Genomic DNA, 12,603 nt, shown 5'->3' with positions numbered 1-12,603 from the left:
ACCTGCTGGGTCTTCCACTGCTGACCTTTGCTAGTAGGAGCCCAGAACAAAAAGATGCACCAGCAACTCAAAATGCAGAGAGTGCATCCTAGGCGCAAGGGCTGGAAATCTGATTTGCTTGGTAGGAATACGAGAGGAGCCCAGGTTGAGAAAACACAACAAAATAATGTAGTTTCTAGAGAAGTCTTTTGGTACAGGGGAAACAAGCTCTAGAGTCACCTGAACAGCAGCTCTGCTATCTTAATGCTTGCTGTGCAACTTGGAACATCTCAAGCTAAAAAGGCTAAGAGGGATTTGGGTTAAACATTCTGTCCCTCAGTTTATTTACCTGCAAAAGGGAGAGGATGAAGCCTAACCTGCTTCCTGACCAAACGAGAGAGAATGTATATGGCAGTACTTCTAGAAAGATGCAGACTTGGACTAAAAATTTATTGGCTAGGGGCGCCTGGGTGGCTCAGTTGGTTAAGCGACTGTCTTCGGCTCAGGTCATGATCCCAGGGTCCTGGGATCGAGTCCCGCATCGGGCTCCCCCTGCTCTGCGGGGAGCCTGCTTCTCCCTCTGCCTCTGCCTGCCACTCACCCTGCTTGTGCTCTCTCTCTGTCAAATAAATAAATAAAATCTTAAAAAAAATTAAAAAAAATTTATTGGCTAGCTATTACCATTAGACATTGTGTTGCACACATTCCTGTCTACGAGGAAGGCACTGGAGATGGAGTCAAAAGAAAGAATCTGATCAAGGTGCCATTTTGTCTCTTGCTGAACATTTTACAAGTGTGAACTAAAAAATATATATATCTAAGAGATGTGGGAATTAAATAATATATCTTGAAGTGTAAGAGTACAAATCTATGATTAAATACAAACATGTTCTAAGAATTTTAAAGCCATCATCCTAATAGCTATTAACAGATCTACACTGGTCAAATTTCTAATAGTATTTGAGCTTTACATTTGCGTCCTGTTTTTAGCTTAGACTAAATAAATCCTCAGGCAAAAAATACTCTTCACTGTCTTCCAATGCATATGGATAGTACTTTTTCTCATTCTCAAACCATTCCAGCCATCAAATAATGTTCTAGCCATTGTTTTCTTTAATTAATTTTTTGATGTAGTGTTCCATGATTCATTGTGTATAACACCCAGTGCTCCATTCAATAAGTGCCCTCTTTAATACCCATCACCAGGCTAACCCATCTCCCCAGCTAGAACCCTCAGCTTGTTTCTCAGAGTCCACAGTCTCTCATGGTTCGTCTCCCCCTCCGATGTTTTTAAGTAATATTGCTTTTTAATCACATCAATTTGAGTAGTATTTTATTAATATACAATACTCACATAGCACTTTTCTTTCTTTCTCCTTCTCCTTCTCTCTCTCTCTCTCTCTCTTTCTTTCACCAATATTAACTAATCTTCATATAGACTTTGGAGATAAAATCATCTCCTGACAAACTACTTAAATGCTTTATTATAAAAACCTAAGTATAGTTAGGAAACAGTGTATGAAAATATTTCAATTGTTATTTGATATACTTATATACGACACTCTGCAAGTCAAGACAGCATGAACATATGGACAAGAAAGGGAGGCAAACATGTTTGTTCACTACGACAGTAGTATGTGGGAGAGGCCTTGGGAAACTAGAAATGAACAAAGCTTTCTTAAGACTTCTGTAGCTCCCTTGATACATAAGTCCCTCTTGTAATTCTCAAGACAGCATTCCTGAATAATCATCATTTTGAAAGAGATTTAAAATAAAATAAAAGAGCTGGTCTTTTAAATGGCTCCTAATTAATCTGCTAAAATAATCCAACCTACTATGTTGTCACACATCCAAGAAGTTTACACATTCTATTATCTGCAGTGCTTTTTCCAGAGATTAATCCAAAGGATAAGAAGAGTAAAGGCACTGATAAGAAAAGAAAGCCCTTTTAGAAGTTCTCTGGACTAGTTATTGGCATCTCAAATTTAACATGGCTGTGCTGGCTGGAATTTGCCGAGGCTGTTTTGCTGAAGTCCCTGCACGGAACTGTCCCCTGGTAAAATCGTGAGACATGTTGACCCAGAGTGTTGTTTTATAACTATGGCCAGTTGAGTGTCTGCGAGGTTAGGACCAGCTTGTCACACTGTTTATCGATAACAGCATGATGGATGATTTGCACCTGGTCTTGGTGAGACTCTCAGAGAGCCCTGCCACTGAGGCTGGCTACTTGGCAGGAACATGCCTTTGTGACCAGCAGGGTAGCAGAAATCCCAGCCAAGAGGTCATCTCGGGCTCCCTGGTTCTTAGGTATCCCATGCACATGTGGGTGGCTCTGATCAAAGAGAGAAGTATGTCCTGGTATGGCCTGGCAGAGGGAGGCCTTGGCTCTGATGCAAACTTTGCCCTGGGTGCACATCTTTATTGGGTGCTATTGGTACGTTCTATCATTTTCCTGCAATGGAGATCTGAAGTTCCTCTTACTTTTGGATCCTGTGAATCTCGCTCAATAATTGAACCCTGTCTAACTGCCACTCTTAATGCAATGCCCAACACTAAGAGCCTGACATCCTCCCCTCACGAGTGCCTCCTCTGCTCTTCCTCATGTCAGGAAAGTGGGAACTGTACTCTTCTAGTTGCCCAGGACAAAACTTTTTGGTGTTTTTCTTTGACTCCTCACCGTTGCCCTGCAATCTTGTCCACTGGTAAATCCCATTGGCTCTCCTTCTAAAATATACCCAGAATCTGACCATGTCTCAAAGCTCCCACTGCCACCACCTTGGTTCAAGCCCCGCTCATCTATCACCAGGATTATCACAACAGCCAAATAACAGTTCCCCCTGTTTCTGTCCGCGGCCAGCTGCAGTCCCTCCTCAACTCAGCAGCCAGAGTGATCCTGGGGAAACAAGCCAGCGCAGGACACTCATCTGCACCAGAAAGCCAACTCTATATTATAACTTATAAGGCCCTACAGGTCTTGGCCCTCGTTACCTGCCTGATGTCATCTTGTACCACTCCCTCCTAGCATCCTTGCTGTTCCCGTCCCTGCCAGGGGCACTCTCTCTTCAGGGAGGGCCTCTCTACTGTGGATCTCTCTCTGCCTGAGTGTTGTTCCCTAGACAGCCACCCGGCTACTTTCCTTACTCCCTTTATACTCAAAAGTCGCTTATCATGTGTCTGTTAGCCATTTGTATGTCATCTTCAGATAAGTGTCTGTTCATGTCTTCTGCACATTTTTTGACTTATTTGTTTTTTGTTCATCATCATTAGCCATCAGGGAAATTCAAATCAAAACCACATTGAAATACCTTATACCAGTTAGAATGGCAAAAATGGACACGGAAAGAAACAACAATTGCTGGAGAGGTTGTGGAGAAAGGGGAACCCTCTTACACTATTGGTGGGAATGCAAGTTGGTACAGCCACTTTGGAAAACAGTGTGGAGGTGCCTCAAAAAATTAAATATAGAGCTACCCTATGACCCAGCAATTGCACTCCTAGGTATTTACCCCAAAGACACAGATGTAGTGAAAAGAAGGGCCATATGCACCCCAATGTTCATAGCAGCAATGTCTGCAATAGCCAAACTGTGGAAAGTGTCTAGATGCCCTTCAAGAGATGAATGGATAAAGAAGATGTGATCCATATATACAATGGAATATTACTCAGCCATCAGAAAGGATGAATACCCAACTTTTATATCAACATGGACGGGACTGGAGGAGACTATGTTAAGTGAAATAAGTCAAGCAGAGGAAGTCAATTATCATATGGTTTCACTTATTTGTGGAACATAAGGAATAGCATGGAGGACATTAGGAGATGGAAGGGAAAAATGAAAGGGGGGAAATCGGAGGGAGAGATAAACCATGAGAGACTATGGACTCTGAGAAACAAACTGCGGGTTTTAGAGGAGAGGGGCATGGGGGGATGGGTTAGCCCAGTGAGGGGTATTAAGGAGGGTATGTACTGCATGGAGCACTGGGTTTTATACGAAAACAATGGATCGTGGAACACTACATCAAAAACTAATGATGTATTTATGGTGACTAACATAACACAATAAAATAAAATTTAGGAAAAAAAAGGTCACCTTATCAGTGATGCTTCCCCAGTGACCTTATGTAAAATTAATCACCAATACCACCCAACATTTCCTATCCTTTTTTACTGCTTTATTTTTTCTCCTGAGACTTATCACTATCTAACATATGGTCTTCCCTCAGCAGGATGGAAGGAACCTCCCCAAGGGCAAGAACTTTCATCTGTTTTATTCTCCACCATATTTCTGTGCCTGGGACAATGCACATAGCAGGAATTCAATACATATTTTTGGATGAATGAATGATTATATAATTAATATAAAACAATGTTTTTGGTTTTGTTCTGAAATTTCACTGGCATTCTAGGAAGGCATGCAGCTCCAGGTATCCCCTGGAAAACAACCAAATGCCCCAATGGTATATCTACCCCAAGTGGAGAACAGGCTCAGGAGAAAGCCCACATCCCTGGTATGGTACAGGAGACCCTTTGTTAAACTTGCTGATGCCCCTGCTCCTCAATCTAGATAATTCAGTTACTGGAGCACATCATGCTCCTTCTGCCTAGCAAATCTGTTGATCCCCTTGCCTCCCTCTGCCAAATATGCTGATTCCACACTTAACATCCAGTTTCTCTTTTACCTCTTCTCTGTGTCTTCCTATCTCTCATTAAGTGGTTCATTTCCTCCTCAGTAGTCTAGCTCTAATCTCTAAGAACTTCAAGTAGCTGTGATTTTTTTTTTTAAGATTTTATTTATTTGAGAAAGAGAGAGAGAAAGCATGAACGGGGGGGAGGGGCGCAGGGAGCCCGATGCAGGGCTCGATCCCAGGACCCTGAGATCATGACCTGACCTGAAGGCAGAAGCTTAACCGACTGAGCCACCCAGGTGCCTCTGTGGCTGTGTTTACGGTGGTCTCCTCCACTTGACTTTGAAGGAGGGAGTGCCTGAAGATGTTTTTTCTGATCGTTTTACTTGCCCCAATACCCAGTACGAAGGTCAACACATTGAACGTGCTCAACAAACGCCACTGAACGAAGGAGTAAAAACCAAACTGAGAAGAAGGAACAGCACAGAGAGAATATAATCTCCTCAGGAGGAGGACTCCAAAAATCCAGGCCCGAGACCACATGACCTCATGCAAATGTGTCCGTTTTTTCACCCAAAAACAGACAGAATACCTTCCCTACCTACCTCAGGGGTTGTGGGGCTCAAATGAGAAAATAATTATCAATGTACAGATCATAGATTTTGCTCTAGCTTTTTAATCGCAGAACTGCTTCAGCAAATACGAAAGTGACTAGATTGACAATCAGCCATATCCAACGTAACCATGACTCTCTACTGGTTTGCCACATTCAAACAGGAGAAAACCAGGAAGTGTTCTCCAGAAAGAATATTAAAACCAAGGTTATAGGGGCACCTGGGTGGCTCCGTCGGTTAAGCATCAGACTCGAGTTCAGCTCCGGTCATAATCTTGGGGTTATGAGATTGAGCCCAGCATTGGTCTCTGTGCTGAGTGTGGAGCCTCCCTGGGATTCTCTCTCACTCTCCCACTCCCATCCCTCCCCCCAACCCTTGCCTATGCACACATACTCTCTCTCTCAAAAAAAAAAAAAAAAAACCACCTCGGGCACCTGGGTGGCTCAGTTGGTTAAGCGACTGCCTTCGGCTCAGGTCATGATCCTGGAGTCCCTGGATCGAGTCCCGCATTGGGCTCCCTGCTCGGCAGGGAGTCTGCTTCTCCCTCTGGCCCTCCCCCCTCTCATGTGCTCGCTCTCTCTCATTCTCTCTCTCAAATAAATAAATAAAATCTTAAAAAAAAAAAAAAACCCCACCTCAGGTTATATACTCCCCATTCTTATACGGAGGAAGAGATAGGTCATATAATATATACATCACTATGTACAGAGGACTGTAATTTGATATTTATTCCACTCTAATACATGGAATAACAGGAAGCTTTACAGCAAACTTCATGTTTATTAATGTTTTTAGAGGCAGTAACACAGGAGCTAAGAGCCTAAGCTTTGGAGTCTGTCCACTTAGGTTTAAATAACAGTGCACTCTAGCACTTTGTTCTCTTGGAAAATTAAGCTCCTTCTGCCTCAGTCTGCACCTAACTTAAATGCAGTTAATAAGGCACTTACCTCCTATGGTTACTTGAGAATTAAATGAGACAATACACGTAAAAGCTTAGAACAGTGCCTTGTACATAGTCAGTGCTCATTAAATGTTGACTATGGTTAATGGTATTCACGACTTTTGAAACTTCAGTGTTACCATGTTTTTCTGTACTGACATCACACTACCTTAAATATAATGGATGTTGAAAATCAAAGTGTTCAAAATACTTTAGCCATTTAGGTTCCTTTGTCTTGATAGCTCTGCCCCCTCCTCAATCCTCTATCTTGCCTTGGACGGCCGATGTCAAGACAGCACTCAGAGGGAAAGAACAGCTGGGACCATGTAGTACAAGAAGCAACTGCTCCCAGGAGCCTCAAAGCTCTGTTCTTTTCTCTCCCCTCCCTCGCCTACCCCACCCTGTGATGCAAGCACAGCTTGTTATGAGGTTACCATAACCCATCCAGAGGTGTAATTAATAACCTGGGGCCTGAGGCCAAATTAGATTAACTGTACCCGACCTTACAGTCTGACTACACATTTCTTCCTCCTTCCCTGCTCTTCATAAAAGGAATCCAGAAGTCCTTCTCCACCAACACTAGGACTGAACTTCTAACTCCCCTCTTAGCACTGAAAAATGCTAAACCCAGCCAAGACTCCTGGGAATAATAGCAGATCAAGGTTCTGAACACCTGAACTCTCATCCTCATAATGCTGTCTGGCGTAAGTCACTGGGACTGCTGGGTGTCAGCTCCCTAATCCTTAATGCTGTGATATTACTGCCTAATATACCTACTCATGAAGTTTTAAGGGATGATTAAATGGGCAAATAAATGTGGGAAGAACACGTGGAAATTTACGAGAATCACATGAATGAAATGTAATTCTAATATAAGATTACTGGCTCATTTGCCTTCCTCCCTATTTAAATACTGATCTTGATCCTTGAAGCCATGCCATTATAAACTTTTATCAGAAGAAACTTTATTCAAAGAGAATAAAATAATTTATTAAAGCCATGGGGTTCTAAAGATGAGTGATATGAAAATAACAGACTTCTGAATAAGCACAAAAATACTTGAGATTTTTAAAAAGCAAAGATTCTCATCAGCGGTGAATATTAATAAAGCTAAAAGAGATTCCTCTGTGGGGTGGAAAGAAAAAGATTAGGCCATTGCTGAGCTCTGTCTGTATCCATTCCAAAAACAATAGAGCAAAAATGATCAGTCTCCACCTCCAGATTGTCTCTACCTGCCGTGACCTTCAAGTTATTTTCACAGTTATGAATAAATCAAGGTAGTACAGAACAGTGAGACCATTTTCAAATTCACACCGGGTTTCCTCCAGCATTGTCCTGAAATTCCAGGCATTTTCCCCCCTGCCCCAAACCCACGACACTGCTTCAGATACAAAGAATGGAACTGCCTGAATCAGATACTTCAGCCCAATAAAGAGATGGGGTGGGGGTGGGGGGGGAAGGGCGCGAATACGAACAACAGCAAACAAACTCTGCGACATCCTAACTGCTTTATAGGGATTATCTCTTTACTCTTCACAGCAACCCTGTTTGGTAGATATTCTTTCTGCATTCCAGAGATATCACTGAAGGCTTAGAGAGCCAAGGTACTTGTTCAGGATGACACCTCTAGAAAAGTGCTCAACGGGAGTTTAAAACACATCCTATCTGATGCTACCTCCTAGACAACCTAGAGCTCTTCTTTTAAAACCCTAGGGAAATGGGAATTGCTTAAGATTTTTTAGTACCTCTTAGAACTCTGTGGCACAAAGACAAGAGTGAAGTGAAAGTGATCTTGTGTAGGAACAGGCAATGCGGTAGCTGGGACAACGACATCTGCTGGCATGTTCACTGTCAATACTGAAAATATTGCCATCATCTAAAAATAATAGAGAATTCAGGATATAAGTATCTGAGGAGTATTTTCAAAATGTAAGTCAAATAGTTGAGACGCAGAAGTGTCTGAATATAGTAGGAGCTAAATGAGGGTGAGCGATTACTATGTTTGACAGCTTTCAGTAAAACTTGAATGAGAACTTGTATGTGTAGTCTACAAATAGAGAGAGGCATGAAGGGCAGAGGCTACGTAACCTGTGGGGTATCCATGGCAAAAGGGAAATGAGAGAGAAAAGGTCTTTGAATAGGAGACTGGATTAAAACCTGTAAGAATTGCCTCCCTCAATCTACTATTCCAACTCATTCAAATGATGTCAAACCAAATATAAGATGAGGAAGAACATGTTCAGATGACTCAGATCATTTTCAGTCCAATCCAACTTAACACCAGTTAAGAAAAGTAGGTTCTACAGGAAAAGGAGGATCTATACAATTAAAACATTTCCCACAACCAGTCAGATAGATCTCTCCTGGAAAGACTATTCTAGGGCTTCCTTCTGACCAGACTCTTGGTTTGACCACTGAATTGTTTTATGTAAAAGAAATCTACAATAAAAATACAGCCATCTCCAAGGAGCCTAACTGAAACGTTTAAATCATTTTGTGATTAACTTTTATAACAAAGTACTTTCCTTAAGAACACCATTCCACCATGATAGAGTACAAGAAAAGGAAATTATTTTTTAAAATTCAAAAACTGCATTTTTCTGTGTAATAGTAAATTGCTTTTAGTTAGTGTTTAGAGAAGCAAGGATGCATCATTTCTCTAGGAGCCTAAAAGGCAGTTAATAGAGTTATACTCTGACTAGGTTAAAGAGGTAGGCTACAACTTGTTGACCATCTCAAGAGGGTCACACCACAAACTCATCTCTTCTATCTTATGATGGCCCCTGGCATGATTAAAGCACTTTTCTGCCTTAGATCTTCCTCTCACTTGCCACAGCAATGTTTCTCAGTCGGCAATGGTAATCTGACCACAAAAGCCTCCGGCAAGGCAACCCCATGTCCATGGGTGTCCACTGGCAGTTCTAAGAGAGGTTAAAGAAAGACAAATCAGGGAGACAATGGGACAGAAGGAGCAGAAGAGGGTAAGAAGGAGGAGGGAGAAACGAAGGAGAAGGAGAAGAAAAGAGAGAAAAAGTAAGAAAAGAGGGAAGAAGTACAGAAAGGAGACAAGTCGATGCTAAAGAGAAAGTGGAATTGGGCCCCCATAGGCAGGCCACTGTGCTACAGGTAGCCTCTTCCTGCCATTACTTTCTTTCCCCAGAGAGGAAGCAGGGTAACAACTCCTCTGTGCCATTATTACCTGGATGAGTTCGTCCAGCTCAGTCGAATTGACACAGGAGTGTTGGGAAATGAATGTTTGCTTCTGGATCACAATGGTGGTCCTCTGGGAAATCTCATGAGGCTGCTCCAAGGCTTTGAACACGGTGGCTCCGATGATCAGATAGAGAACCACCACCAGGAAAATCGTGGAGACCGTCTTCCATTTCATAACATTAATGGTCGTGTCACTCTCCACCCGGGAAGCGAGCACTGTGGGTTTCGTGGAAAACGAGAGCCTCGGTTTGGAGTTCTGAGCGGCAGATTTAGGATCCAGCAAGTCAGGTGCCGCCACTGACAACAACAGAGAATGAATGTTAGGTTGGAGAAGAGTAGAGTAACGGCTGGCTTTCTTTAGGGGCTGAGCAAAGGCAGACTGAACTCCACTGCTCTCCTGGTGGACGGTCTGGAACCAACCAGAGTGCTCCCACTAGATCGCTTCCAGGACCGCATACATAGGTTCAAGGAAAAGGGGCCGGGTCTCAGCTCTCTGCTGCTATTGGGGTTCCGGATGGGAGGAAGAGAACAGGAGGTGGACCAAGAAACTTAAAAAATAATAATAATAAAAGAATGCCTAAGGTCTTCCTAATTAATTTGTAATTTTACATCTATTCGCCGTGCTACTCAACAAAGACTGAACTCCTAAGAGTTGATAGTACTAACTCAGGAATACTCATGAAGAAGGTTCATGGATGATTCCTGTTCTCAAGAACTTAACCCTCTATACCACAAGCAACCAACATAAGGAATATTCTTTATTTCTATGGAAAATTTCATTGTAATAAAGGGATTGCATTATAAGCGAATTTGGGATCCAAACATTGCTGCTCAAAGTAAAACATTAGTCATTTTCTGGTAAAACATTATGGTAAGTAAACCACTCAATTGCCCAATCATTTCTCTTTGCCTACCCTCTAAAGCGGTTCATGATTACACATTCTATCTTGTTATACAATCTCTGGCATCTTGAGAAAACAAAAGTATTGCTACCTTTTCTGGCACCATCCTAGGTGCAGCCAAGACATGACAAGTTCCTTCCATTTCAACAGTGAACATTATCAAGAAAAAAAAGTAAAACCTTCTCTTACACCTCAGACCCTCCATGCTCTGTACAAAACTAATTGCTCCATTAGAGTGGATTTATGTGTTCTCTTACAAATTCCCATATACTCTGAGGTGACTGTAAATCCATTTATTATTTATCTCAACTGTTCAAAAATATCATTAATGGATTTCTTTTTAGAAAACACAAAGATACTAGACTTCAACTTGCTAAGGGGAAAATAAGCCATCTACTACAGAATGATTGGAAAGGCAACACCGAAACAAAAAGGTTAACAGAATAGCCAGAAAAAAAAAAAAAAAAAAAACCCAATCCAGGGGGACATTTAAAAAAACCACCAACTCAACCAGAACAATGAATTTAGAGTCCACAATTGTTAGAGATATAAGTAAAATTACTCTGGTATATATAATAGAGGTTTGATATAGTAATAACCTAACCTAAAAGACACTTTTAGGTAAATATCTGAGAAATTCCTATGGAATTGCACCCAAATACCCTACAGGAACCTGAAACTACTCGAGGATAAAAAGAAAACGGAAAGTGTCAGTTTTCACAGGGTTAGAAACCCTGCCCTCTTGACTACCACTGTGAGTTCAATGTAGGACTACCGCAGTTTGAGTTCAGAAAACAAACCATCAGTTGCCCATCACAAAGAAGCTTTGCAAACAAAGCTATTTGAAGCCCTAGACCTAAGTAGTGTTGTACAATGGTAGCCGATAACAGAGGGCTCCTGAAACCAGCAAAAACCCTGAATGGCTCTGACTTTGAAGAGATGAAGTCAGAGCACCAAGGAAGTAATTGTACCCAGGGCTCCAAGTGGAGATTCCACACACAGACTGAATTGCTCCTTTCAGCAATTTCCAGTGGTTGAACCTGCTGGGTACAGGTATGTACCCGTTTCCCTCCTGATACAGTCACCTGCTCAGAATAAAGCCACAAACCAGTAGACACCTTTGTCATGTCATAGTTATAACAGCAACTTTGCTCAGAATTAGCACTGGGTATGTGTTTCACTGTTTTAATTAGAAAAACTTTGTTTAATAGACATGCTGATAACAGCTGATATCACTGTCATCTGCTGGTTAGCTACACCACCCCAGCGCCATGCTTCTTAGTGTGTCTTGGGTGAAAAATAAAGGTCATAATCTAAAATTAATCCATCTCCGGAATAAAAAGAACAGGAAATCCACATTCTCTCTCTGAAGGAAGCTTTCCAAGCCTTTCCTTTCCAATTCTCTGTGCTCTCATATTTCTGGTTTTTCACAAATGGTTTCTAGTCTGTAGAAGTGGAAAACACCAAGACTGTTCACCTTGATGCATCCAAATCCCAGTCCTAAATCCCAATGCCACAATAACACGTTATAATTATAGGCTTTGGGGGAAAAGGGACAGATGTGTTTTTAAAAGACTGTGTGTATTTGTGTGTATTAAGCTAATACATTTCCTGATGAAGTTTAATTCTTTTAAGCTATTCCCTTATTTTTTTAATTAGAAGAAATGTATATATATATGTGTGTGTGTGTGTGTGTATGCACATTTGGCAGACAGAATGGACAGCAACTGGTAAAATATCAAAATAAAAAACAGCCTTTTCTCTCTGTTTCCATCTCCACGTCGTTTGATGTATGATCAGGCAAAGATGCTCCTCAGAACAAGGAATCAAAGAGTCGTCCCTTGCACACACTGTCCTCACCATCACTACCTCCCTCCTCTACCTCCAGCACATCACAGTCTCCTCTTAACCCCAGTCTCCCAGCCTCCCGCAGGTATGCCTTCCACGCTCCGGGCCGCAGCTGACTCCATAGCAAGAGAAACGAGCTTTTTTTCAGCACCACTGCCTGTCCCACCACGCAATGGGCAACAAGTGTGACCAGGGTCACCATGCGTCCTGCCTGTCGGCTGCTCCCAAGGGCTGACCCTCCTCCTCCTTCGGAAACTCCCCCAAGGTGTCCCAAACCCACACCCGAGGCAGATGCAAAAGCCCCAGGCACCAGCGGGAGAGGCGGGAGCAGCAACCAGCAGAGGAGCCAGGCATCGGTCTGCCTCCAAGCCCAGATTATGACCCAACACCTTGGACGGGAAACGAAGGTGGAGGACGTCCGCTTGCTGCCAGCGGGGCGTTTGCAGCCGTCCCAGTCCAGGCAGGGGCGGGAAAGCGCGGGG

The 12,603-nt window shown here is 42.5% G+C and overlaps 1 protein-coding gene across 1 annotated transcript in view; it reads right to left on the bottom strand.

Annotated features, from left to right (window-relative positions):
- KCNK2 (potassium two pore domain channel subfamily K member 2) overlaps positions 1 to 12,603 on the bottom strand; it is a 225,755-nt gene that overhangs the window by 137,567 nt on the left and 75,585 nt on the right. The window contains exon 2 of the mRNA XM_021682561.1: positions 9,358 to 9,668. Within this exon, the coding sequence (XP_021538236.1) occupies positions 9,358 to 9,668 (311 nt within the window). The remainder of the gene's footprint in view (positions 1 to 9,357; positions 9,669 to 12,603) is intronic.

Source organism: Neomonachus schauinslandi, chromosome 6 (assembly GCF_002201575.2).
Source record: "Neomonachus schauinslandi chromosome 6, ASM220157v2, whole genome shotgun sequence".
Classification (NCBI taxonomy): domain Eukaryota; kingdom Metazoa; phylum Chordata; class Mammalia; order Carnivora; family Phocidae; genus Neomonachus; species Neomonachus schauinslandi.
Note: the sequence above shows the minus strand (reverse complement) of the source record. Positions and strands in the feature narration are given on the sequence as shown.